Source organism: Sturnus vulgaris, chromosome 8, assembly GCF_052056855.1.
Source record: "Sturnus vulgaris isolate bStuVul1 chromosome 8, bStuVul1.hap1, whole genome shotgun sequence".
In the NCBI taxonomy this organism is placed as follows: domain Eukaryota; kingdom Metazoa; phylum Chordata; class Aves; order Passeriformes; family Sturnidae; genus Sturnus; species Sturnus vulgaris.
Window position 1 is genome coordinate 37,638,626 of NC_142250.1, and position 22,887 is coordinate 37,661,512.

The window sequence follows — 22,887 nt, forward strand, 5'->3', positions numbered from 1 at the left end:
GGGAAATGGAGGCAGCACAGGAGCATTTGGAGGGTTCTGATCCCACCTCTGCTTTTGGCTCCAGCCTCAGGGGAGAGGTAAAAGGAAAAATTCCTTCCCGGAAAGGGCTGCCCATCCCTGGCACAGCTCCCATCCCTGGCAGGATTTCACTGCCCTGTGGAGGTGGCACCTGGGGACATGGGGCAGTGGTGGCCTTGGACTGGATGGGCTCACAGGGCTTTTCCAGCCCCAACCATTCCATGGTTTCCAGCTCTTCAGGAGCATCACACCCCTGTGTGTGTGCAGTGAGTGCAGGCTCCCCAGGGCCTGCTGAGCTTTGTTTGATGCTGTTTCCATGGAAACTTCTCAATTCCATGTCAGGAAGTGACCAGTGGGAAAGGAGCAGGCAGAGGCCATCAGGAGAAAAAGGAATGAGGACACTCTGAGGTCACCAGGAACCTTTTTATTTAAATATATAAAACATGGTATTTTGGCAAACATTCATTTTCTCATTAAATAAGATAAAATCACTGAAGGGAAAGGCATTGCATCAGTAAAAACCAAGGAGAAGCCACCCCGTGGTTCATGTGCCCAGGGCTGGGGTCAGGTGCAGATTTGTAGGGACAGGTAAAGCCTGTGAAGCGACAGCCTGCAGTAGGTACAGCACAGAACTTGGAGTAACTGCTAGGGCTTCAATAAATGTCCTGGCAAAAGCAGCTTTTAGTAGGCACTAAATCCAAATTCTACCTCTGAACTAGGACAAACTGATGGAATTTTACCCACGTGCTCATCTCTTCCCACTGTGTCTCAACACCTTACACCTCCCACCGAAGTGAACTAAGCAACAACTACCAGAGTTCAAACTGCCCGGGGCAGTGCCAGCCCCTGGGAATTCCCGGATCAATCTGTAAGGCCACTCGAAATTTGGGCTCCTCCCTCCCTGTGGGGACCGCAGGAGCAGTGACAACATTCCCAGCACAGGGGATGGACACGGCCCAGCACGAGGGCTGCTGAAAGCTGGGGCTGCTTAAACACGGAGCTGCTCTAATTCTCAGGTACTTCACTACAAAGCACTAAGGGACATTACAGCATCTGCCACGTGCTCTAGGGATTGATCCAGCAGGGATTGATCCAGCAGGGATTGATCCAGCAGGCTCTATGTGACACGGGAGCTCCAGCGTCTCCCTTCCCATTTTTAGACTAAACTAAAACAGGACACGGACAGGACACACACACGACGGCGCCACGACCAGCTCCTCCCTCCCTGCACCTCCTGTGCTCCAGCTGAGTCTGCTCTGCTCCAGCTCCACTTCCAGGTGCCTCTAGAAGGTGCTGCTGGAAGCTGTGGTGGTCAGGCGCCTCCCGATGTAAATCCTGGGGGCAGAGCAGAGCTCAGGACACGCTGTGCCCTCCCTGCCAGGCCACTGCCTCTGCCATTCCCAGCAGGAATAAACTGCCCCAGAGCTCAGGCCCAGCCCAGTGACTGCCCCTGCTCTGGGACCACCCCCCAGCTCCAGGGCCTGGCGTTTCCCCCAAGCTGGTGTACAAAGGAAATTTCCATCCTGATTAATGGTCTCATCCACCATTCCAAGAGGGAATTTAAAAATATATTAAATACTTTTAAATAATATTACATGTTTTTACATCTGTGACAGCGGAATTTTAAAATCTATTCAATATTAGCTTTTTCCTCTGCTCATCTATTTGTGAGATTAAGAGTTTCATGTCCAGTGGAGCCAAGTGCTGTGTGTACTGTTCCAGTGCACAGAATTCCTCACTCCCCCCTGCCCCTTAATTGTTCTGAGAAATTCTCAACCAGGGAGAAAATCAGAAAACTTCAGCCATCCAACAATACCACAGGCAGGAAGCACTTCCTCAATAACCATCTTGGACAAAGAGGGAATTGGGAATCGGCATCAGGCCTCAAAGAAACCAGGTAAAAAAAATTCCACTTTTTTTTTCCAATTGAACCTTACCCCAGTCCAATGGCCAGCAGGTGAGAGAGCAGCAGGGATGGGAGGAAAACCTTCAGGAATTCTGCAGAGAAAATCCCCCCTTTCTTCATGACACTGGTGTTCCTCATGCTGAGCGTGGCCGTGCGCCGGGGGTGCTTGAAGAGGAATTCCCTGGATTTGGGGAAGGAATGGGGGGCGTGTTCAGGCTGCAGGAGGAGGAGCTGCAGGAGCTCTCCCAGCAGCTGTGGCAGCACTCACTTGGGGGGGATGTTCTCGGGCCGGCTGGACCAGTCCCAGATCCAATCGGCGTTCTTCCTCAGCAGCCGCTCCACCTCCCTCCTCCTCTCCAGGAAATCCTCCTCGGACTGAAAGCAAGAGTGACCATCAGCCAGTGCAGCTGGGAGAGCCAGAGCCAGAGCTCCTGCAGCCCCACAGCCCAGCCCCACTGCCCCACAGCCCAGCCCCACTGCCCCACAGCCCAGCCCCACTGCCCAGGCTAGCTCTGACACCTTCCCAGCCCTTCCCCTGCCCCTTCTGTCAGGTGTTCACATCCCACATCAAGATGGGAGCAGGGAGATCCATCCTCAGATAGGGCGAGAATGGCAAAGACTGTATCCCATGTCCCACATCCTATACCCCATGTCCCACATCCTACATCCCATGTCCCACATCCTATACCCCATGTCCCACATCCTACATCCCATGTCCCACATGTGCCTGAGACAAGACTGCCCTGGCAGTGAAATCCCAGAGCACAGCATCTAATCCTCATGCACAGACCCAAAATATCCCCTGATGGACACTGGGCACAGGGATCCCCCACTAATCCCAGTTCTGATGGACACTGGGCACAGGGATCCCACACCAATCCCAGTTCTGATGGACACTGGGCACAGGGATCCCTGCCCATGCTCAGATGTCACTGAAAATCCTTGTCCAGCTCCTGGCTGGAATAATCCCAGTCCCTGGGGATCCTGGGCAGGCAGGTGAGCCTGGCCAGGTGTGAGCTCTCAGAAGCCCCCCCAGCCCCAGCTCTGGTGCAGTTACAGCACAAATGCTGAGTCAGGGCACAGCTCCTGGCTCAGCTCAGCTCCATTCCACACAGCCCAGGCCTTGGGATAAAAATAGATCCTGCTCCCAGAATTCCAACAGCTCTTGATGCACAGACACACACAGCATGGAAATAAAACTGTCCAGGCAGCTGGAGTTCTGATGGCTTTCTAACTTGGGGTTATTTGTTCTCAAAGTCTAAATAATGATCTTTAAACAGCTGAAGGGTGTTTCTGACAGTATCAAAATTATAATTTCCAGTAATAATTAACTTGCACTGGCACATTTAGCTAACCTAAAGCTGAGTCCTCGGAGTCTGGCAGGAGCTCCAGAAATGATGCAGAAAAATTCACTTCCTTGAAATACTTCCTTCCTCAAAATGTTTTGGAAGTCATTTTTTTCATATTAAAAGCTAATCTATTACACTGAAGACCTCAGATTTCAGCCTGTCATCCTGCAACAAGCCCTGTATTGATTAAATATGGTCAATGTACATCCTTTCCCCCACTCTTGTTGCAGATGTGTTTATTCATTTTCCTTGCAAGGTAAACAAACCTACAAAGTGCAATCAGAAAGAACAGGGAGTTTTCCAAAGCAGCATGTATTCAGGTTTGGTATTAACTGTTAAAATACCTGGAATCAAAGCTATGGCAGGGCTTGGAAATTGTGGATTTTTTGCTGCCATATTTAAGCGACTCTAGAAATTCTTGCTGCTGTCAAAATAACTTTTTAAAATTCCCACTAAATTGATGGAGGTGTATTTCAGCATTGGTGGGGGGTGTAGGAAATGTACCCCCATGTCAGCAGCCAAAGGGAGAGGGGAAATCCTTCTGAAAAACCTCGGTCACAGATTGGAAAGACCAAACCCAAACATCCCCATTGCTGTGTCAGGAACAAACAGAGCCAGCCTGGATGTGCCAGGAGTTTTTGCTGGAGTTGTGAATGTGTGCTCCAGCACCTGCCTCCCCCGTGGCTCCCCAGAGCAGGTGAGATCTTACCTGGAAGCTGTTCTTCTCCCCACTGCTGTGGCTCTCTATCTCCAGGGCTCTGTGGCTGTCCTGGGGGGTCTGTGAGCGAGGAGGGCTGCACAGAGACAGCAGCACAGCAAACAAGGGGTGAGGTTTTCCCTGGCACCCTGGGAGCTGGGCAGCTCTGCTCACAGTGCCCTGGCCCTGCCCCGAGGGCTGGATGGGGCAGAGCTGCCACCACAGCCCCGTCCCACGGCCCTGCTGGGGCCCTGGCACTTCCACAGGCAGCAAACAGGGACTGACAGGGGGGGTTGGTTTGAATCCCACCAGCCAGGCCAGGCCAGGCCAGGCAGCTCCACATCCCACTGTGGAGTTTGAGTCCTGGAGTTTGGGTTTTTTAAAGACAGTTTAGGCTGGAGACCTCATCAAAACCCAACAAATGCATTAATGGCACTGCCTGAGCAGCTGCCCAGGGCTGAGCTGTTGGGTGACACTCCTGGAAATCTGAGCACACACACACACGTGCTCCTATGGAAACACACAGCACACATAAAACACACCCCCAGTTAAATGTGTGTTCATATAAACATGTCAATACACTCGTGCAGCACCTCTGTCTCTGCCTCTGGGACATCCTGACGTCCTCGGGACCCCGTGGTGACCTTGGCAGTGCCCTCCCCGTGCCCAGCAGAGCTCCCTGCTCACCTGTCACAGTGGGAGCTCTCCCTGGAGCTGCTCCTGCCCGACTCGTGCTGGGCATCCAGCAGGATTTTCTCCATGTCCCCGTTGTGGATGGACAGCGAGGCTGGCACCTGCTCCTGGCTGCCCCCAGACACGGAGCTGCCACTGCCACTGCCACTGCCATTGCTGCTGAAGTGCAGCTCCACCCAGGACCCTGCTGGGCAGAAAGCAGAGCTGAGCCCCAGGGTTTGTCACAGCCCCGAGTGCCACTGCAGGGACCAGGGCCAGCCCTGCCTCCCCAGCAGCTGCTTGTGTTTCCCTCTGCACATACAGACCTTTTATTTTGGGATATATTCCATTTTCATTGCTCAACATAGGTGGCAGTCAAAATAATCTAAGGGCTTTTGCTGCCAAAGCTGTTATTGGTTTATTGGAATTATTTTGGGCTCCAGAGCCCAGGCACTGTTTCGTGCAGCCTTTTTCCAGTCCCCTTTGTAGGTGTTGCTGTTAAGCAACAGCGGGTGTGTGGCAAGGGCTGTCATGGGTTTGCTCCTCGCAGTAAATTTAACACGGTCACATGGGCTTTGTTTTCCTAAGGGAGGGAATAACATCTCCCTCCTGGGCAGGGACAGCTCCCTGCAGGGCCTGGGGCTGTTCCCTCCCCTGGACAATCCCAGAATGTTTGGGTTGGGTGGGAAGGACCTAAAATCCCACCCAGTGCCACCCCTGCCATGGCAGGGACACCTCCCACTGTCCCAATGTCCAACCTGGCCTTGGGCACTGCCAGGGATCCAGGGGCAGCCACAGCAAATCTGGGAATTCCATCCCCACCCTGCCAGGGAACAATTCCTGCCCCAAATCCCATCCAAATCTACCCATTGTCAGCTTAAAGCCATTCCCTGTGTCCTGTCCCTCCATCCCCAGGAAATGAGCTCAGGGAACAGAAAACACCTGAATTACACAAATTCAGGAATCCCACTGTGGAACAGATGTGTCCCAGTGCACAGGGAACAGAGCAGTGAGGACAGGAGGGCAGGGACAACTCCCCAAATTCTGGGGAAGGATGTCTGAGGAAGGAGCAGGGAAAGGGAGAGACATGGACAGTGGTGCCCGCTGGGAATAAAGGCCCAGGGAATAAAGGCCCAGGGAATAAAGGCTCAGGGAATAAAGGCCCAGCAGGAACAGCTGGAGCTGCAGGGAGCCCAGCACAGCTGGCAGAGCAGCACTACAGGAAAGCAGCTGGGGAGGAGCCAGGGCTGGGGGTCAGCGTGAAACAGGAACGTCAGACAAGCAAAGGTATCCCAGATATCCTGGCTGGGAGGAGACTCGGGGCTCCAAAATCAAACGGGAACAGCACAAAGCCTCGTGGGCATGAACAACACGAGTGTCTGAACACAGAGACCCCCGTCTGCACAGCCAAGGTACCACAAAACCGGCTGGATAACAACACTGCAGTTTGGGAAGAGACGCTTCTCCTCCACAGCCCTTTCCTCCGCTGCTGGTTTGTTTTGTTTGGGTTTGTTTGGGAGTTTTTCCCTCCACGTGACAGTCCTGGTATGTGGCAGGGAATGTGTTCAGAGCCACACAAACCCTTCCCTACCCTTTCCCCCGAAATCTATGGGAGCTCAGGTTGTTACCAAAGAACGATCACAATCCCTACAGCTCAAATTAAGACTTGATCTGCTGTAATCTTACTGAGTACAGCGCCAGGAATGCAGGATAAAGCAGAGAGGATTGGGATTGCAGCAGCAAGAGGACAGAAGATGTGATTTTTACAATTTTCCCTTTCTTTCCTTCTCCTTTTGGGCACTCCTCAGAGAAAGGCAGTGCCGGAGCACAGGGAACAGGCTGTGCTATCGTTATTTAAAGATAAAAGAGGCTGTGTTTTTGTGAAGCTGGGAATGCCAACAGAGCAAAGCCGGGAGAGGCGATGCCAGGCGGGACGGGAACAGCGGGACCCGACAAGTGCGAGCACAGACCAGCACCGCAAAGCTTCGTTTTCTCACCATGCAGCCGGGGACTGGGCAGAATTCCGCACAGAACGTCCCCTTAAATCGCGACAAGCACCGTGCCACCCGCACTGCTGCTGCCTGCGCTGCCATCCCTCCCTTTCCCGATCCCGCCACTGCCCCGGCCCGTGCCCACAGCCACTGCCACTGCCACTGCCACTGCCACATCCACCCGGGCTCGCCCTCCGGGCCAGCGCTGCGGCTGCTACCGCAATCACCGAATATCGCGACATAGACGGGCCCCGCGCCGGTGGGGCCCGCAGAGCCCGGGCAGTGCCGCCCCCATCCCGCGGTGCTCGCGGTGCCCGCGGTGCCCGGGCGGTGCCCGCGGCCTTACCCTGCAGGTTCTCCTCGGCCGGGCTCTGTCGCGACATGGCGGGCGGGCGGCCGGGCACGCACTGACCGCGGCACCGCCCGCGCGCAGCGCCGCCGCGCCGCGCCCGTGACGTCAGCGCCGCACCGCGCTCCCATTGGCCAGCGCCGCGGGGCGGGGCGCGCCCTCCCTCACCTCCCCAAGGGCTGCCATGATGGCGGGCAGGGCCAAGTGGAGGAATGGGATAACGGGGGCGCTTCCCGCAGGAAATCCCGCAGGAAATCCCGCAGGAAATCCCACAGGACATCCCTCGGCACATTCCGCAGGGGTCCCGCTCTCTGCCCCCCGAGCGCTCCGCTCTGCAGCGCCCGCCCGCGCGCCTCCCGCACGGCGCTTCGGAGCCACGCGGGGCACGGAGGGGAACTCAAAGGATAAACCGAAGGGATCTCAAAGGATAAACCGAGGGGATCTCAAAGGATAAACCATGGGGAACTCAAAGGATAAACCATGGGGATCTCAAAGGATAAACCATGGGGTCTCAAAGGATAAACCATGGGGATCTCAAACGATACACTTTTTTTTTCTTTTTTTTTTTTCTGCTGCAAAAATCACTGCTTGCGGCCGCTAAGCCCCGACAGCGAATGATACATGGCTTTAAAATAGGTAATAATTACAGGTTGAGTTGGAAGGGATCCGCAGGCATCATCTTAGCCCTGCACAGAACAGCCCCAAGAAGATTAATAAATAATACTGAATTAATAATAAATAAATTACAATAAATCTCGTTTTGGTCTTTAATTGACGCGATGCCATCAGGGCTCTCGGCAGCGGGAACCACTTGTGTTGTTATTTGAAAGGAGATTTATGCCTTGTAAAGACAAATACATAAAACCTGAATTTATTTAGCCAAAGTATTAACTCAATTAAAGCATGCAGGCCTTTTTGTCTTGGCTGGAATTGTTTTCACTTGCGCCTTTCTGCAGCCGAATCACAAAGCCCAAGTGAAATATATCAGTAAATTGTGAGTTATTGCAATAGTGAGGAATATTAAGATTGCTTTATAACCTTCCCAGAAGGACGAGGTCGGGATGTTGTGGATGTGCGCATTACACTCTGAACAGCCGATGGTAAATAGGAGGAATGGACCCAGTCCTGTTCTCCTAAGGAATTCAGGGAATTGTCCGTGGCAGAACAAAAGGCCGGTTTTAAGTTGTAACCGGGTGAGTGTGCGGGTTCCTGGTGTCTGCACATTCAGCGATGTTTGTCCCGCAGCGCTCTGCTGCTCCCTGCTGAGCTCCGGGCACGGAGCACGGGCACCTGGGGATAACACTGCGGGTTATCCCTGCGGAGAGCTCCGGGATTCTCCGGGAATGTGTCCCTGTCGGGATAAAACTGCGGGTTATCACTGCGGAGAGCTCCGGGATTCTCTGGGAACGTGTCCCTGTCGGGATAACACTGCGGGTTATCCCTGCGGAGAGCTCCGGGATTCTCTGGGAATGTGTCCCTGTCGGGATAAAACTGCGGGTTATCCCTGCGGAGAGCTCCGGGATTGCTCGGGAATGTGTCCCTGTAGGGATAAAACTGCGGGTTATCCCTGCGGAGAGCTCCGGGATTCTCTGGGAATGTGTCCCTGTCGGGCAGAACAGCGAGTTCTCCTCCTGGAGAGCTCCGGGATTCTCTGGGAATGTGTCCCTGTCCCTCCCGGAGAACCCCGGAATTCCTCGGAATGTGCCCCCTGCTCCAGGCAGCGCTAACCCGGCTGTGTGAGGAACGGGACCCTGCTCAGGAGGGATGGGGGGGTCACGGAATCACAGAATCCCAGAATGGTTTGGGTGGAAGGGACCCCAAATCCCACCCATTCCACCCCTGCCATGGCAGGGACACCTCCCACTGTCCCAATGTCCAAGCTGGCCTTGGGCACTGCCAGGGGTCCAGGGGCAGCCACAGCTGCTCTTTCATCAGTCACTGGGTGAATGCTTTTTTTATGTTCATGTAAAATTTGATGGCAAAAACTTTTGGGTTATCGATGGAAAGGCGCTGTGAGCTGTGATCAGGAAACATTGTGAATTTTCCTGTTGTTGGATGAAGTCTTTGAAAAGTTATTGATTTGTTACACTGTTATCCTCTGCACAGCTGGGACTCCCTCTGATCTTGTTGCCCTGCATGTCACAGACCAATCATGTATTGATTAATTCTATTTAAGCCAGATTCAGTGACCCATCTCCTCCACAGACTAACTAAGGCAGTGATTTGAGTATGGGGTCACGCTTGCTGCTCACACAGCTTCAATTTTGTGTTTGGTTTTCAGCCTCTGGGTTGGGCTCAGCCCAGCTGGGAGGGACAATACAATGCCTGTATTTCAGACATTGCACAGAAGGTGTTTGTAATCCCAAACCAGTGATAAACTTGCATTTGTTTGGAAATAGATAATATTCGCTGACAATTCTTTGGTTTCTTACTAATAAAAACCAAAGTAATCCACCCAGCAGTGAGACAGTGGGAATTTCAGATTTGGGAAAATGTGCCTAAAACTCCCTGGCAGGAGGGGACAGCCAGGGGGGATCTGGGAACAGGGAACAGGGACAGGAGCAGAGGGAACGGCCTCAGGCTGGGCCAGGGGAGCTCAGGGGGGACAGCAGCAGGAATTTCCCCATGGAAAGGGTGGGCAGGGAGTGGAAGTGCCCAGGGAGGGTTGGATCCCCATCCCTGAAGTGTCCCAGCAATTCCTGGAGGATTCTGAGTGCTCTGGACAAGGTGGGGATGGGCACAGGGTGGATTCCCTGATCCTGGGGGGCTTTCCCAACCCAAAGGATTCTGTGGCTCTGTGACTTTTGCTCTCCTGTGCAGACACAGGCTCAAACCCCGCTGAAATCTGAGCACTCCCTGTCTCCATCCCACCAAGGGTTGGTCATTAACTTCCCTGGCTGCCTCTGGAAATGGACCATACGTGTATTCTGTGCTGAGCATTTCTGGGAATAAGGTTCATCATTAACCACCCAGCTGCTCCTGTGTCCTTTTCGAGCTGCTGCTTCTTTCCCAGGCTGTTGTGGGACAGTGCAAGGTGTCCCTTGGATGGAGGGATGAGCTTTAAGGTCCCTTGCAGCCCAAACCCTCCCGTGATTCTGTGATTTTGTTCCATTTGGGAGTTAATAAAGCAGCCTTGTCCGTGGTGTGGCTGCTGCCCTGACTGCACGTCTGTCCATTCCCCAGCAGTCCCCACACACTTTGTGCCACTCTGTGGTGGCTGCACAGGGTGATGGATCCCTGCCTGGCCTGAGCTCGGTGTCACTGTGAGCTCAGAGCCACAAAGCAGGATTGGATTTGGACACAAAGCAGGGCTTGAACCAAACCCAGAGTGCTGCTGGTTTGCTTTTCAGCCTTACAGTGGAAGAAACCCTGACCACTTCCAGTGTGAATCACAAAAGCAGAGCATGAAAATACGTTCAGCTCTTCTTTACTCACTAACTTCAAGTTTTTAAAGCCCATTCCCATTTTTGTACAGCTCAGCCCATGGAAGCTGCCAGAGGAATTCTTCTCCTGAGCACTTGCCAGCTGGAAAACAAACCCCAATTCTTTGAGTGATGTAAACCAGTGCTGGGCTCTTGCTGTAGGTCTTACAACACTGCCTGCGACGTGACTTGTTTTGTTTACAAACTCCCACAAAGTGTTGCAATTCAGCTCTAAAAATAGAAAATAGTTTTATTTATCCCAGAGCCGTTGCTGTCACAGCTCTCAGCCACACCAGTCCTGTTGTCTCCAAGTGCTGCTGCATGTCCCTTTGGCAAAGGATAATTAAACCACAGAGCAGGGAATAGGCAGGAGGAACACAACACTGGTGATCCACAAAAATAGGAACACATTTCTAAGGAATCTGGTTAGCAGTCACATACTTCTTGTCCTGCACAGTTGTGAGCTTTGAATGGAGGGAAAATGAAGATTTTCAAAGGAAGTTCCAGATACTTAGCTATTGTTTAAGGGGAAAAACCCCCCCAGACCCGCCTTTCTAGAAGTGAAATTGTGCTCCAGGGTAGGTTTCTGCTTCCCAGCCCTGCACTCAGACCACTCTGTCATTCCTGTCAGCAGTTCATGGATACACAGTGGGAACTGTTCCCAGTGGCCTTCACTGTTTCTCATGTCAGGAAGACACAAACCCAAACAAATATGCCCTGTATCCTATTTGCTTGTGGAGAACTCTGTGGTGTGGGGCTGTTAGAAGTACCTTGTACCCAAATGCATTTATTTTATGTTTATTTGTGACTCATTTCTGACCGAAAGGGGAATTTTCAGTGGGCGAGTGAATATTGACAATGGGTATTTCCTCAGGTATGAGGAGCAGTGGGATGCAGCACTCTGGGGGTCACAGACCTGTTTTATATCCGTGTGTTTTATTCCTCAAATCGAACCTTACAGGGCCTTGGAACAGCAGCTGCCTTTTCCCACCCTCCCAGCACTCCCACATGACTCCAGAGCACGCTGGTACCCAGGGATGCTGTTCCTGGCACAGCTTCACCCCAATGCCTGCAGTCCCACAGCTGTGGGATTCCATAGGACATGGAGCTGCTGCTCTGAGTCCAGAGGAGCCCCCCTGCCCTGCAGCCAGCCTGGGAGAGCTGGGAATGTTCCCCTGGACAGGAGAAGGATCCAGGGAGAGCTCAGAGCCCCTGGCAGAGCCTAAAGGGGCTCCAGGAGAGCTGGAGAGGGACTGGGGACAAGGCATGGAGGGACAGGACACAGGGAATGGATTTAAGCTGACAATGGGTAGATTTGGATGGGATTTGGGCAGGAATTGTTCCCTGGCAGGGTGGGGATGGAATTCCCAGATTTGCTGTGGCTGCCCCTGGATCCCTGGCAGTGCCCAAGGCCAGGTTGGACATTGGGACAGTGGGAGGTGTCCCTGCCATGGCAGGGGTAGCACTGGGTGGGATTTAAGCTTTGCCTTCCTCTCCGAGCTGGAAATGCCGATCTGAGCTGGAAGTGCCGATCCTGGCAGGAGCGCGAGTCCAGCAGAGTCCTCAGCGGGATGGGAAGGGAGGGATCTGGGATCAGGAGCGGTGCTGGGATCGGGAAGGGAGGGCTCGGGATCCAGCAGCAATTCCCGGCTCAGGAGGGACGGCTCTGGATCCAGCACGGTTCTGGAATCAGGAGGGAGGGCTCTGGAATCAGGAGCGGTGCTGGGATCAGAGAAGGGAGGGATCTGGAATCAGGAGCAGTGCCTGGCTCGGAAGGGAGGGCTCTGGATCCAGCATCGCTCTGAGATCAGGAGGGAGGGCTCTGGATCCAGCATCGCTCTGAGATCAGGAGGGAGGGCTCTGGATCCAGCAGCAATTCCCGGCTCAGGAGGGAGGGCTCTGGATCCAGCATCGCGCTGACGCGCTGCCGGGCTGCAGTGGCTCCGCAATGGCTGAGCCCGCCGGCGCTGAGCTCATCCCGCAGCTCATCCCGCAGCCTGCCGGGCACTCCTGCCCTTAGCCCTGCTCCGATCCGCCTCGGGAGGACGCGGTGAGCACATTTTACTCTACGCTTGGGGGGATTTTAGTGTTTTTTATTTTATTTTCCTTCTCTGTCCTCTCAGTGCTTCCCTGGACCAATCGATGCATCACTCCCCATCTGATCCCCCGGTACGGAGGACAGAGAGGGAAAACAGGAGCTTACGCAGCAGGGACGGATTCATTTTTATCCCTTTGCAGTGTGAATCGTAAAAAATTGCTTTAAATGCGTCTGCCGGAGCAGCCTACAGGTTTTATCTGGAGTGCAGTGCAGGCAGGAACTCCCTCGGTGTGCGGCATGAGGGAGCGAGATTTCTGCCTACCTGTGCTCGCTAATGAGCGCCTACCTGTGCTCCTTAATTAGTGCCTACCTGTGCTCGTTAATTAGTGCCTGCCCGTGCTTATTAATCAGTGCTTACCTGTGCAATGTATCCATAAATATGGACATGATGTGTGATTGACAGACAGACGGATGGATGGATGGATGGATAGATAGATAGATAGATAGATAGATAGATAGATAGATAGATAGATTGATAGATAGATAGATAGATAGATAGATAGATAGATAAATAGATAGATAAATAAATAAATAGAAAGACAGATTTGTTGCACATTTGCTGCTGCCTAAAGGCCTTGCAGGCTCTGTTTTCAGACGTGCTGTTTGGCGTTCTGTGTTTGAGGTTATTTCCCCCGTTCTCCCTGCGGGGTGGATGTAACCATGGCTCTGATTGGCAAAGCTTGGCTCTGGATGCCAGGAAGGGGATGGCTCTGCCTGGCACCGGCGCCCAGCTCACCCTCCTGCTCCGTTTATTCCTCAGGATTTCATGGAGTGGCTGTGCTGTGTGATGCAGTGGAAACGCCAGGGTCAGTGCTGGCTGCTCCATCTCCTCTGCAGCTGTAGCTGTTGCTGTTTGGGGTAGCACACGCCCTGATGAATTGCTGTGACCAATAATCTGTGTCTGTGCTCAGCCAGGAGCTGATGTTGGGCATTTCCTGTTTGCTGAACTCACAACTGCTTCCCATGGCAGCCCTGTGCCCACCGGGAATTCATCCCTGCCAGTGCCCAAGGCCAGGCCGGATGGGGCAGGGAGCACCTGACAGGTGTCCCTGTCCATGGGAGGGGAGCAATGGAGGAGCTTTAAGGTTCCTCACAATCCAAACCAGTCCGGGCTTTTGATTCTATTCTGTGCTATTTAACCTAAAAAAGAGAAATTTCTTTTATTGTTCTTTCCCAGCTGGTTTCTCCCTCAGTCATTTTAAATGTGATTTGTCTCATCTAGATTCCTTTTCTGTTCAGCTCATGGGATGCCTCTACTGACACTGCTAAAAATGGAGACAGAAATTAGAAAACACATTGGAGTGGGGTTGACTTCTGCCTGTTATTTCACACGTTGTGATACAGCCAGAGAAACGTGTGTAGCACAAAATAATAATTTCCTGGCAAGAAAGACTCACAGCTGTCAGCCTGGGCTCTCAGCTGACATGCAGCATCCTTAAGCTGCCACCTCTCTGCTCTTGGGCTCCTCTCTCTGTGTGAGGGTTTGCTGGGTGTTTGATATGTGCTCAGAAACTGAAACTTTCTCAGGGACTGCTGGGTTACTTGGCTTTGTAGTGGAATTTCTGCCTGGTTTGTGTTGGCAGCTTCGTGACTCAAACCCCCTTGTTCTTCACCTGCAAATATCAGACTGGTAGGAATTTTGGTGTTTGCAGAGGTGATTAAAAGGCCAATGGCACCAACATTTGTCATTTGTCATTTGTCACCAGGGTCCTGATGGAGAGAACAGCACCCCACTTGAACAGGGCTTTAAAGAATGTGCTGAAGGCTCTTGGGTTGTCTTGACAAATACCAGTCTGGGATATATTTGTGGAACTGTGTGCCTGTAAATCCCTCCCTTGGTTATGCTCAGTTGTCAACACCTCCCACGTGGTGAAGTTCCACCAAGTTTCCCCGTGCACTGTCAGTTTACATGAAGAGTAAAACTTTGCTTCACTTTTTTTTTTTCCCCTAAAACGCATCTCTAAAATATTACTTTTTATTGCAGATGGCTTGAATTCAAAGTAGCACCAGCAGATGAATGTTAACAAGTGAAGGCCTTTAAATAATGATCTCTAACAATTTCCCTTAAAACATGTGTTCTCAGCTTGTCACCTTCTGTGCTGCAGCTCTTCATGTATGATCAGGAACAGGGACTCAGCTTAAACGGAAAAATAATTTTGAAAGCAAGTCCTAAACATTTGACACATCCTGTTTGACTGGGATGTAGGATTTGAACCCATCCAACCACTCTGGGAGGGAGATTCTAACAGCACTGAAGAATTTTAAGACACATAACAGCATTTGTACGAATATATTTTATGGTAAAAGCAGACAAATATTAGTCAGTACTACAGAAATCCCAATGAAATCGCTTGTGGGATCCTTTATTTGTGTCTTTATTTGCTCACAATGGTCCAGGAGCATGAACCTGGAGAGGAGAGGAGAGGAGAGGAGAGGAGAGAGAGGAGAGGAGAGGAGAGGAGAGGAGAGGAGAGGAGAGGAGAGGAGAGGAGAGGAGAGGAGAGGAGAGGAGAGGAGAGGAGAGGAGAGGAGAGGAGAGGAGAGGAGAGGAGAGGAGAGGAGAGGAGAGGAGAGGAGAGGAGAGGAGAGGAGAGGAGAGGAGAGGAGAGGAGAGGAGAGGAGAGGAGAGGAGAGGAGAGGAGAGGAGAGGAGAGGAGAGGAGAGGAGAGGAGAGGAGAGGAGAGGAGAGGAGAGGAGAGGAGAGGAGAGGAGAGGAGAGGAGAGGAGAGGAGAGGAGAGGAGAGGAGAGGAGAGGAGAGGAGAGGAGAGGAGAGGAGAGGAGAGGAGAGGAGAGGAGAGGAGAGGAGAGGAGAGGAGAGGAGAGGAGAGGAGAGGAGAGGAGAGGAGAGGAGAGGAGAGGAGAGGAGAGGAGAGGAGAGGAGAGGAGAGGAGAGGAGAGGAGAGGAGAGGAGAGGAGAGGAGAGGAGAGGAGAGGAGAGGAGAGGAGAGGAGAGGAGAGGAGAGGAGAGGAGAGGAGAGCTTCCTTCTGCCCAGAGCAGGGAGTGTTGGCTGCTGCAGTGGCAAAATGCTGATCCATTTCCAGCAATCATTTAACCTGGAAAGCAAATTCCTGGTTTTCCTTTGCAAGTGCAGCCAAATGTGCCATGCCCATATAAACCCCCAAAGGTCTCAGGAGCTGCATGGAATTCTGCAGAAATGACTCTAATGGGGGATGACACGGTGGTAGATGTTTGGAAATCTCCTCACTCCCGTGCAGCCCCACAGGGGTTTGTTACTCATTTCTGGTGCAGAACCCAGAGGAGGATTCAATGGATTTCATCTGTGGGGCAGGGGCAGTGCCTGGGGAGGCACAGCTGGAAAGGTTTGGGGGAATGTCTGCAGGAGAAATGTGTTTCCCCAGACACAGGCCAGCAGCAGGGTGTGCAGTCTTGGCTTTCCTAAAATCCTGGAGATCCTGGAGCCATTGCACTGGTGCTGTGGTCACTCGACCTTGACAAGGTCGTGGCCCACAGAGACTCTGTGAAAGGGTCACTAAGCTGCAGGAGTGTCTTTTCCCTGCCCTCTCCTCGTGTCCTGGCTCTGTTTCCCTGTTGGTGGCTCCAGCTCAGCAGGGAGGGGCTGTGGGCTCAGCTTTGACCCCGCAGCTCTCCCACACTCCCTGGGATGGGATCATGGACAGGGGGCTGGGACTTCACAGCCTGGGGCTGTGCTTGGATAATTGACCCCAACGTGTGGATGAACCAAAACTAATCGAAGGGTAAACACTCATGACTGGGATCCCTCTCAGATTTGATTTGGGTGCAGCCCCATCCAGGCTCTTGCACAGCCCAAGGTGAATCCTTTCAATAAATTCCTATTTTATTCCTTTTGCTCTGCCCAGTCTCTGCTCCAGCTCAGCCTTTCCAGGCATCACAATCGTGGGATGGTCTGGGTTGGGAGGGTCCCATTCCTGGCACCATGCAGGTTTTACCCTCAGTGCAGTGAGTGCTGAGCACTCCGGGCCAGCCTGCCCTCAGAAATGTGTCACTGTCTCGGTTGTTGTCTCCCCGGGAGCAGAGGGCTGCGAGGGAGCTCCGGGAGAAAAGCTCTGTGTGAAATGTCACATTTGGCAGCCCTGCAGCCCCTCTCCAGAAAGTTTCGTTTGGAGGCTGAAATATTTGTAATATTCTTGCTGGGATACAGGATTTGTTTTGTTTTTAAAAATTGCAACACATCGGCTTTGAAGATGAAGCACGGAATATTATGTTTGTTATAAACATTTATCGGATCAGGGCAGGAGTCGCTGGCCACAGTGGCAGGTTTGGTTGCCCTCGGGGCTGTGCTCGCTGTCAGTGTCGCTGTCCATGGTCCCCGCTGTGCTCTGGTCCCCTCTGAGCGCCGGGCTCGGGGAATCCTCGAGCTGGGTCTGTCATACAATGCAAGGGTCCGGGAGGAAAACGGATTTCTTTGATGTGTAGTATAATGAGCAGCTGGAAAACACTCAATGGTCAAAATGTATCCGTTCTATCCCAGATAATGCCTGCAGTGGTTAAAAGCCCTTTCTCTGCAATCAGAATGCCTTTGGGATTTCTCCTGTGGCTACTAATGACTAATTAAAAACTTGCTGTACTGGTAGATCCCAACTTTTCCCTGCACATTCCCAGCTGTCACTGAAGGAGCTGGGCTGGATTTGGGGTTTGTGAGCAGCACAGTCAGACACAAATCAAAACCAGCCTTCGGAACAAGGGGAGCCCTTTGGGTTTCGTTTTCTCTCCTCTCCTGAATACACAGCTGGTTCCTGAATTTGCACACGCAGAAATTCCAATTCCACATATTGCAGATCCCAGTTTACAGGGACCAGCCCAGCTCTGCCGAGGCTCTGGGCTTGGCTGGTTTGCAGAGTTGCAGTGGGAGGGGATGTCATTAGGATTTATTCCCTTAGGATACACTCAGGCACAGCTGGAGGTCCAGGAGCTGTTGCTTGGTAGGTGCCCCTTGTTACCTGTCAGTCACCCAGCAGGGCCAGCAGCCTGACCTGGCTCCAGGCTGAGGCAGCTCTGCCAGGCAACCCTTCCTAAACAAAGGCAATTTTTTTACTTTCCTTAGTCTGGAAATGTTTTTAGTAATTCCTCTCTTACTAAAATATCAGTGTGTGTCCTAGCTCTGACATGGTTTTGGCCTGATAAGATTTTACAACCATAAATCAAGTGAAAAAACAAAGTGGAGAAACAAGCAATGCAGCAAATAGGATGGTCGTGGATATGAAGAGGAATGGAAAAGTCAGGAATGCTCAAAACCTTCCTGGAGTTGTCCTGCAGGAAATAAGAGGAGGGTAAGGATGGAGGCAGGAAAAGCAGGGGCACAGGGATGGGGAGAGTCACTAACTAGCATAAAGAATTAGCATAAAGAGCAGGAGCAGACAAACACAAACGTGGTCTTTTTCCCTCAAAGCTGTTTTTTGGTGTTTGGGGAGTTTGGTGGGGGGGCAGGAAGGGTTGGGTGGTTTTTATAATTATTTTGTTTGTTCCAAGGGAGAATATGAAATGGGAGTGTGTGCAGTGAGTGTCCTCAGCAGGGGCCAGTGCCCAGCAGGATCCCAGACTGGGCTGGGTGGGAAGGGCCCCTAAAGCTCCTGGGTCTGGTTCCACCTCCTGCCATGGGCAGGGACACCTTGCACTGTCCCAGGTCACCCCCAGCCTGTCCAGCCTGGCCTTGGAAGGCAGGAGAGGCTCAGACTCAGCCTGGTATTGGCAGAGGTGGCACGATGGGAACGTGAACAAACACCAAGCTCAATAAAGGACTTGTACAAGTTTGGGGGGAAAGCCTTAGTGTAAAGCTCTTCTCTGCCATTATGGTGTGAGGTTCTTTTCCCTCTGAGAGCTGAGCTGAGGTTTGGATGTGTTTTACTGTGAGAGCAGTAACAGTTCTGTGAGGGGAACACGTTGGTTAACTCGGTGTTCTGCATAAACATGTGAAAGTAAAGAGAAATAAATGCTCTGCTAAAAATATCATTGCTGTCGTTTAAAAAGAAGCCAGCCAGCAGCTGAATCTGAGACTGAGGAGTATTCCACAGGCACAAATGTTTCCTTTTCTGCCTCCATCTCCGTGCCAGTCAGCACGGGGGTGGCAGGAGGGTCAGTGAGCTCGGAGCAGACGTAGCTGCTGGGAAGGGATGTGTGCACAGACAGGGATGTGCTCCTGCATCCCCAAACCACAGCGAAGGGAGCACAGCTCCAGGGGCTGTCAGAACAGCAGCTGCACCTTTGGGATGGGGCTGGAAGGCATTGTTGTACTGAATGGCACGGGGTGAGTCAGTCCCCAGAGAGCCCTGCCTGTGAGAGGGGTGTCCCAGGTTTACTGAGGGGTGCTGGGCTCATGGCTTCAGGAACATGATTTTGTGACTGCTTATTTCATGTTAGTGAAATGGCTTTAGGAACATGATTTTGTGACTGCTTATTTCATGTTAGTGAAATGGCTTCAGGAACGTGATTTCGTGCCTGCTTATTTCATATTAATGAGACTCATCCATTTAAAGTAACTTGTGTGCAAGCTTAGGTCCTTCCATTTCCCCTGGAGTTCTCAATTCCAAGCCAGCTTGACTCACATGGAGTAAAATTTTTTGAGATTTTTTTTCATGCTCTTTATCACCTCAATCAGATTTGTTACATCTAAATCGAGGCCATCAGCCATGCAGGACTGGTAGGATTCATTTGTTACCCAATTTTTATTTCATTGCTGTTGTTTTCTAGTTGTTCATTTCCAGGGCTGGGTTGTGTCCTGCCCAGTAAAGCTGTATGGAACATCAGAAATGTGAAGTGAAAACCTGACTGGGCCAAGATCAGAGCCTGGTGTCATTTCCTCTGCAGCCCCCAAAGGTCCCTGGTTCCCAAGGATGCCTCAGTGCAGTGAGTGCTGAGCACTCCGGGCCAGCCTGCCCTCAGAAATGTGTCACTGTCTCGGTTGTTGTCTCCTCGTGAGCAGAGGGCTGCGAGGGAACTCCGGGAGAAAAGCTCTGTGTGAAATGTCACATTTGGCAGCCTTGCAGCCCCTCTCCAGAAAGTTTCATTTGGAGGCTGAAATATTTGTAATATTCTTGCTGGGATACATGATTTGTTTTGGTTTTTAAAAAAAAAAAAAATTGAAACACATCGACTTTGAAGATGAAGCATAAAACTTATTTTTAGCATTTGCTGCTAAGTCATCAGAGATGATAAAGGAGAAAGAACAACATTTATAGCTCCCTTCTCTTTGGCACCAGCAGAAAAACCCCATCCTCCTTCCTGGCTGAGTAAGGAGATTTCCTCAAAATTGATCCCAAATCCCCCCAGAGCCACCCCTGCCATGGCAGGGACACCTCCCACTGTCCCAATGTCCAACCTGGCCTTGGGCACTGCCAGGGATCCAGGGGCAGCCACAGCAAATCTGGGAATTCCATCCCCACCCTGCCAGGGAACAATTCCTGCCCCAAATCCCATCCAAATCTACCCATTGTCAGCTTAAAGCCATTCTCTGTGTCCTGTCCCTCCATCCTTGTCCCCAGTCCCTCTCCAGCTCTCCTGGAGCCCCTTTAGGTCCTGGCAGGGCTCTGAGCTCTCTCTGGATCCTTCTCCTCTCCAGGTGAGCACCCCCAGGTGTCCCAGCCTGTCCCAGAGCAGAGGGGCTCCAGTTTCAAAGTAGGGCTTTAAAATTCTTGATTTTAATGAAACATGAGTGCTTCTAAAAATTCAGATGCCATTCTAAAACATTTCTGTTTCGTTTTTGACAGCATCTCAATTTTTCATCTTAATGTTTTGATTGAAATGACTGAGAAATAAATCCATCTCCAAAAAAATGCTCCAGGCAGCAAAGTTCACCTCAGCAGCTGTGGGAGGTTTGGAGTGCCCGTCCCTGGAGGTGTCCAAGGAGGGCCTGGAGGTGACACCCAGGACTCTGGGGACAAGGTGGGGATGGCACAGGCTGGACTCGATGGGCTTGGACTCTTTGCCAAGCTGAACAATCCTGTGACCCCGAGTGTCAGACACTGCCCTGTGCTGCAGCCTGGGAGCCTCAGGCCCTGCTGTGCAGCACTCATTGCCCTTTTTTTTTTTTTTTTAAAAAGGAAAAGGAAGAGCAGCAGGTTTGGCCTCCATGGCAACAGCAGCAGCTCCAGGCTGTGCTCAGCTCTCAGCCCTGCCTGGGGAAGCTGCTCCTGAGGATGGGTTTGTTCCCAAAATCTCTTTGGCTACAAAGCCTTTGCCAGTGAGGAGAGTCGTGTTTCCCTAGCCCAGCTAGCAGGGGGATGTGTCACTGTGCAGGGGCTGAGGGAACGCTCTGGGATCCTGCAGGAGAACCCCAGGGGAGCCCTGGCCCCGGTGTAAAAGGACAGGGCAAACTCTGAGCTCTGAAAGCTTCTGTTCAGCTCAAAACATTTCATTTCTTTCATTCCCATTCCCTCCAGTTTATTTCCCACTCTGCTGGAAGGTTCCCAGCCCTTGGCATGGGTTGGGAGTGCCCAAGGCCAGGCTGGACATTGGGAACAACCTGGGGTGGTGGAAGGTGTCCCTGCCATGGCAGCAGGGAGTGAGAGGAGCTTTAAATTCCCTTTGAACCCAAACCAAGCTGGGATTTGAAGGATTTAACAAATACAAGAGTCAGACTGCTGAAAGAAATGGCTGAGCATGAGAGGGAGAGTGACAGCCTTTCCTGGGTCCGTGTCCCCCTCCCAGAGGTGTTGTGGTGTGTCCTTAGGGGCAGTCTGGTGGGTTCTGACCTTGCCTGCTGCCCCCCTTCCCTTTGGAGCCAGGCCCAGGCTGGGAGCTGTAGCTCTGGCAGCAGGAGCACAGCCGTGCTCTCCCGGGGCTTTGGAGGCTCTTTGAAATTGGGATTCTCTAGTGCTTCAGGCTAATATTGATTTTTTTTTTTTCCTGTTCTTATTACTTTTTATTCAAGTATTCACCTCATGTCTCCTGCATGACATGAAAATTTCATTCTTCTGCTTTCTTACTCATTCACTCACTGAATCCATTCTAAAACTCTCAACTGCAGCTTGTATTTCTCTTTATAAAGAAGATGCTGTTCATTGTTTCACACCTGAAAACGTGAGCCTGCTGGTCTCTAATATTTTAGTGGTTTGAACAGATTAATGTCTGCAGAGATGTCAGAATTCTGTATGTTTCTCTTCTGTAAGTATGTCTTCTGTATCTCTTCTGCACCAGCTTTTGGCTGCTGCTGCAGCACCCTGTATCTCAAAACCTGATGGTCAGAGGCTTTGTAACCTTGAGGGCTTTGTTAAATCCATGGAAATTTGCAGGATGTGTTTGGGTGCCAGCACAGGAAGGAAAACAAGACAGTCCTTTTATGTAAATGGCTTCTGCATTCTTGCTTCTAATTAAAAAATCGAAGGGCAAAGCTTTCTGTAATTAAAGGACGTGTTTGCTAATTTGTCACAGGCTGGATTTTGGAGCACTTCTGGTTGGATAATTCTGGAAGTAATTTCCAGCTTTCCCTCGCCATAGGAGCAGGATCATTGTCCTTTGTCCTGCTCAGAACTGCCACGGGCAGAACTGCCACGGGCGGGGAATTCTTGGGCAGGGGCTCCTGTTCCCATTCCCATTCCCATTCCCATTCCCGTCCCCGTTTCCATTCCCATTCTAGTTCCCATTCCCATTCCCATTCCAGTTCCCATTCCCATCTCCATCCCCATCCCCATCCCCATCCCCATCCCCATCCCCATCCCCATCCCCATCCCCATCCCCATCCCCATCCCCATCCCCATTCCCATTCCTGTTCCCATTTATGGTCCCATTCCCATCCCCATCCCCGTCCCCGTTCCCATTCCCGTTCCCATTCCCGTTCCCGCTCAGCGCGGCTCCCAGGCTGTGATGTCCGGCTGGAGCAGTGAGTTCCCAGGCTGGCACTGAGATTCCCCCTTTCCTTTCCTTTCCTTTCTTTTCCTTTCCAATGCGGAGCCCGCCAGTCTCTCCCTGCTCGCCCAGCCCGGTTCCCACGCAGGCTTCGCATTTGATTTTTTTTTCCCCAAGAAAGCGTTTCCTGTCGTAACGTAACCAGATGGGGAGGGTTCAGTGGGAACACCTCGGGAGAGGCTGGCGGAGCGGTGGATGCAGGAAGCAGATCCTCCCCGTAACATCGGCACGCTGTGGTAAGTTCCATCTGAAAAACCCAAAGCTGCTCCGATTGCTGAGTCACTCACAGCCGCTCGGGGCTGCAGCCGGGACGAGCCGGGAGCGGCCGCGCTGGAGCCGAGGTGAGCGCGGGCGGCCCGGGAGCTGCCCCGGTGCTTTTCTCGCCCGAGATGATTTTTTTAAATCTCATTAAAGTGCTCTGCAAGTTGAATTCCGTCTGTGGGGATGTGCAGCGGCTCGCAGAGCGGAGGTGACACGGCTGTGTCCAGGCGGATGCGGGAACATCGCGGGCACATCCCGGGAACATCGCGGGCACATCCCGGG

The 22,887-nt window shown here is 52.1% G+C and overlaps 2 protein-coding genes across 24 annotated transcripts in view; one reads left to right on the plus strand and one right to left on the minus strand.

The window, feature by feature from the left end:
- Positions 1-427: 427 nt before the first annotated feature.
- BNIP3 (BCL2 interacting protein 3) lies at positions 428-7,093 on the minus strand. The gene is made up of 6 exons (XM_014890677.2): positions 6,980-7,093; positions 4,658-4,847; positions 3,983-4,067; positions 2,193-2,299; positions 1,956-2,105; positions 428-1,353 (listed from the first exon to the last, which is right to left on the minus strand). Exons 1-6 carry the CDS (start codon positions 7,014-7,016, stop codon positions 1,302-1,304), a joined length of 621 nt encoding a protein of 206 aa, XP_014746163.1. The 5' UTR covers positions 7,017-7,093; the 3' UTR covers positions 428-1,301.
- A 5,216-nt stretch (positions 7,094-12,309) lies between these two features.
- Positions 12,310-22,887, plus strand: part of JAKMIP3 (Janus kinase and microtubule interacting protein 3) — a 58,331-nt gene continuing 47,753 nt past the window's right edge. For all 23 annotated transcript variants that reach the window (XR_015805227.1, XR_015805233.1, XR_015805229.1 and 20 more), the window contains exon 1: positions 12,310-12,454. The gene's annotated coding sequence lies outside the window, so the exon portion shown is untranslated. The remainder of the gene's footprint in view (positions 12,455-22,887) is intronic.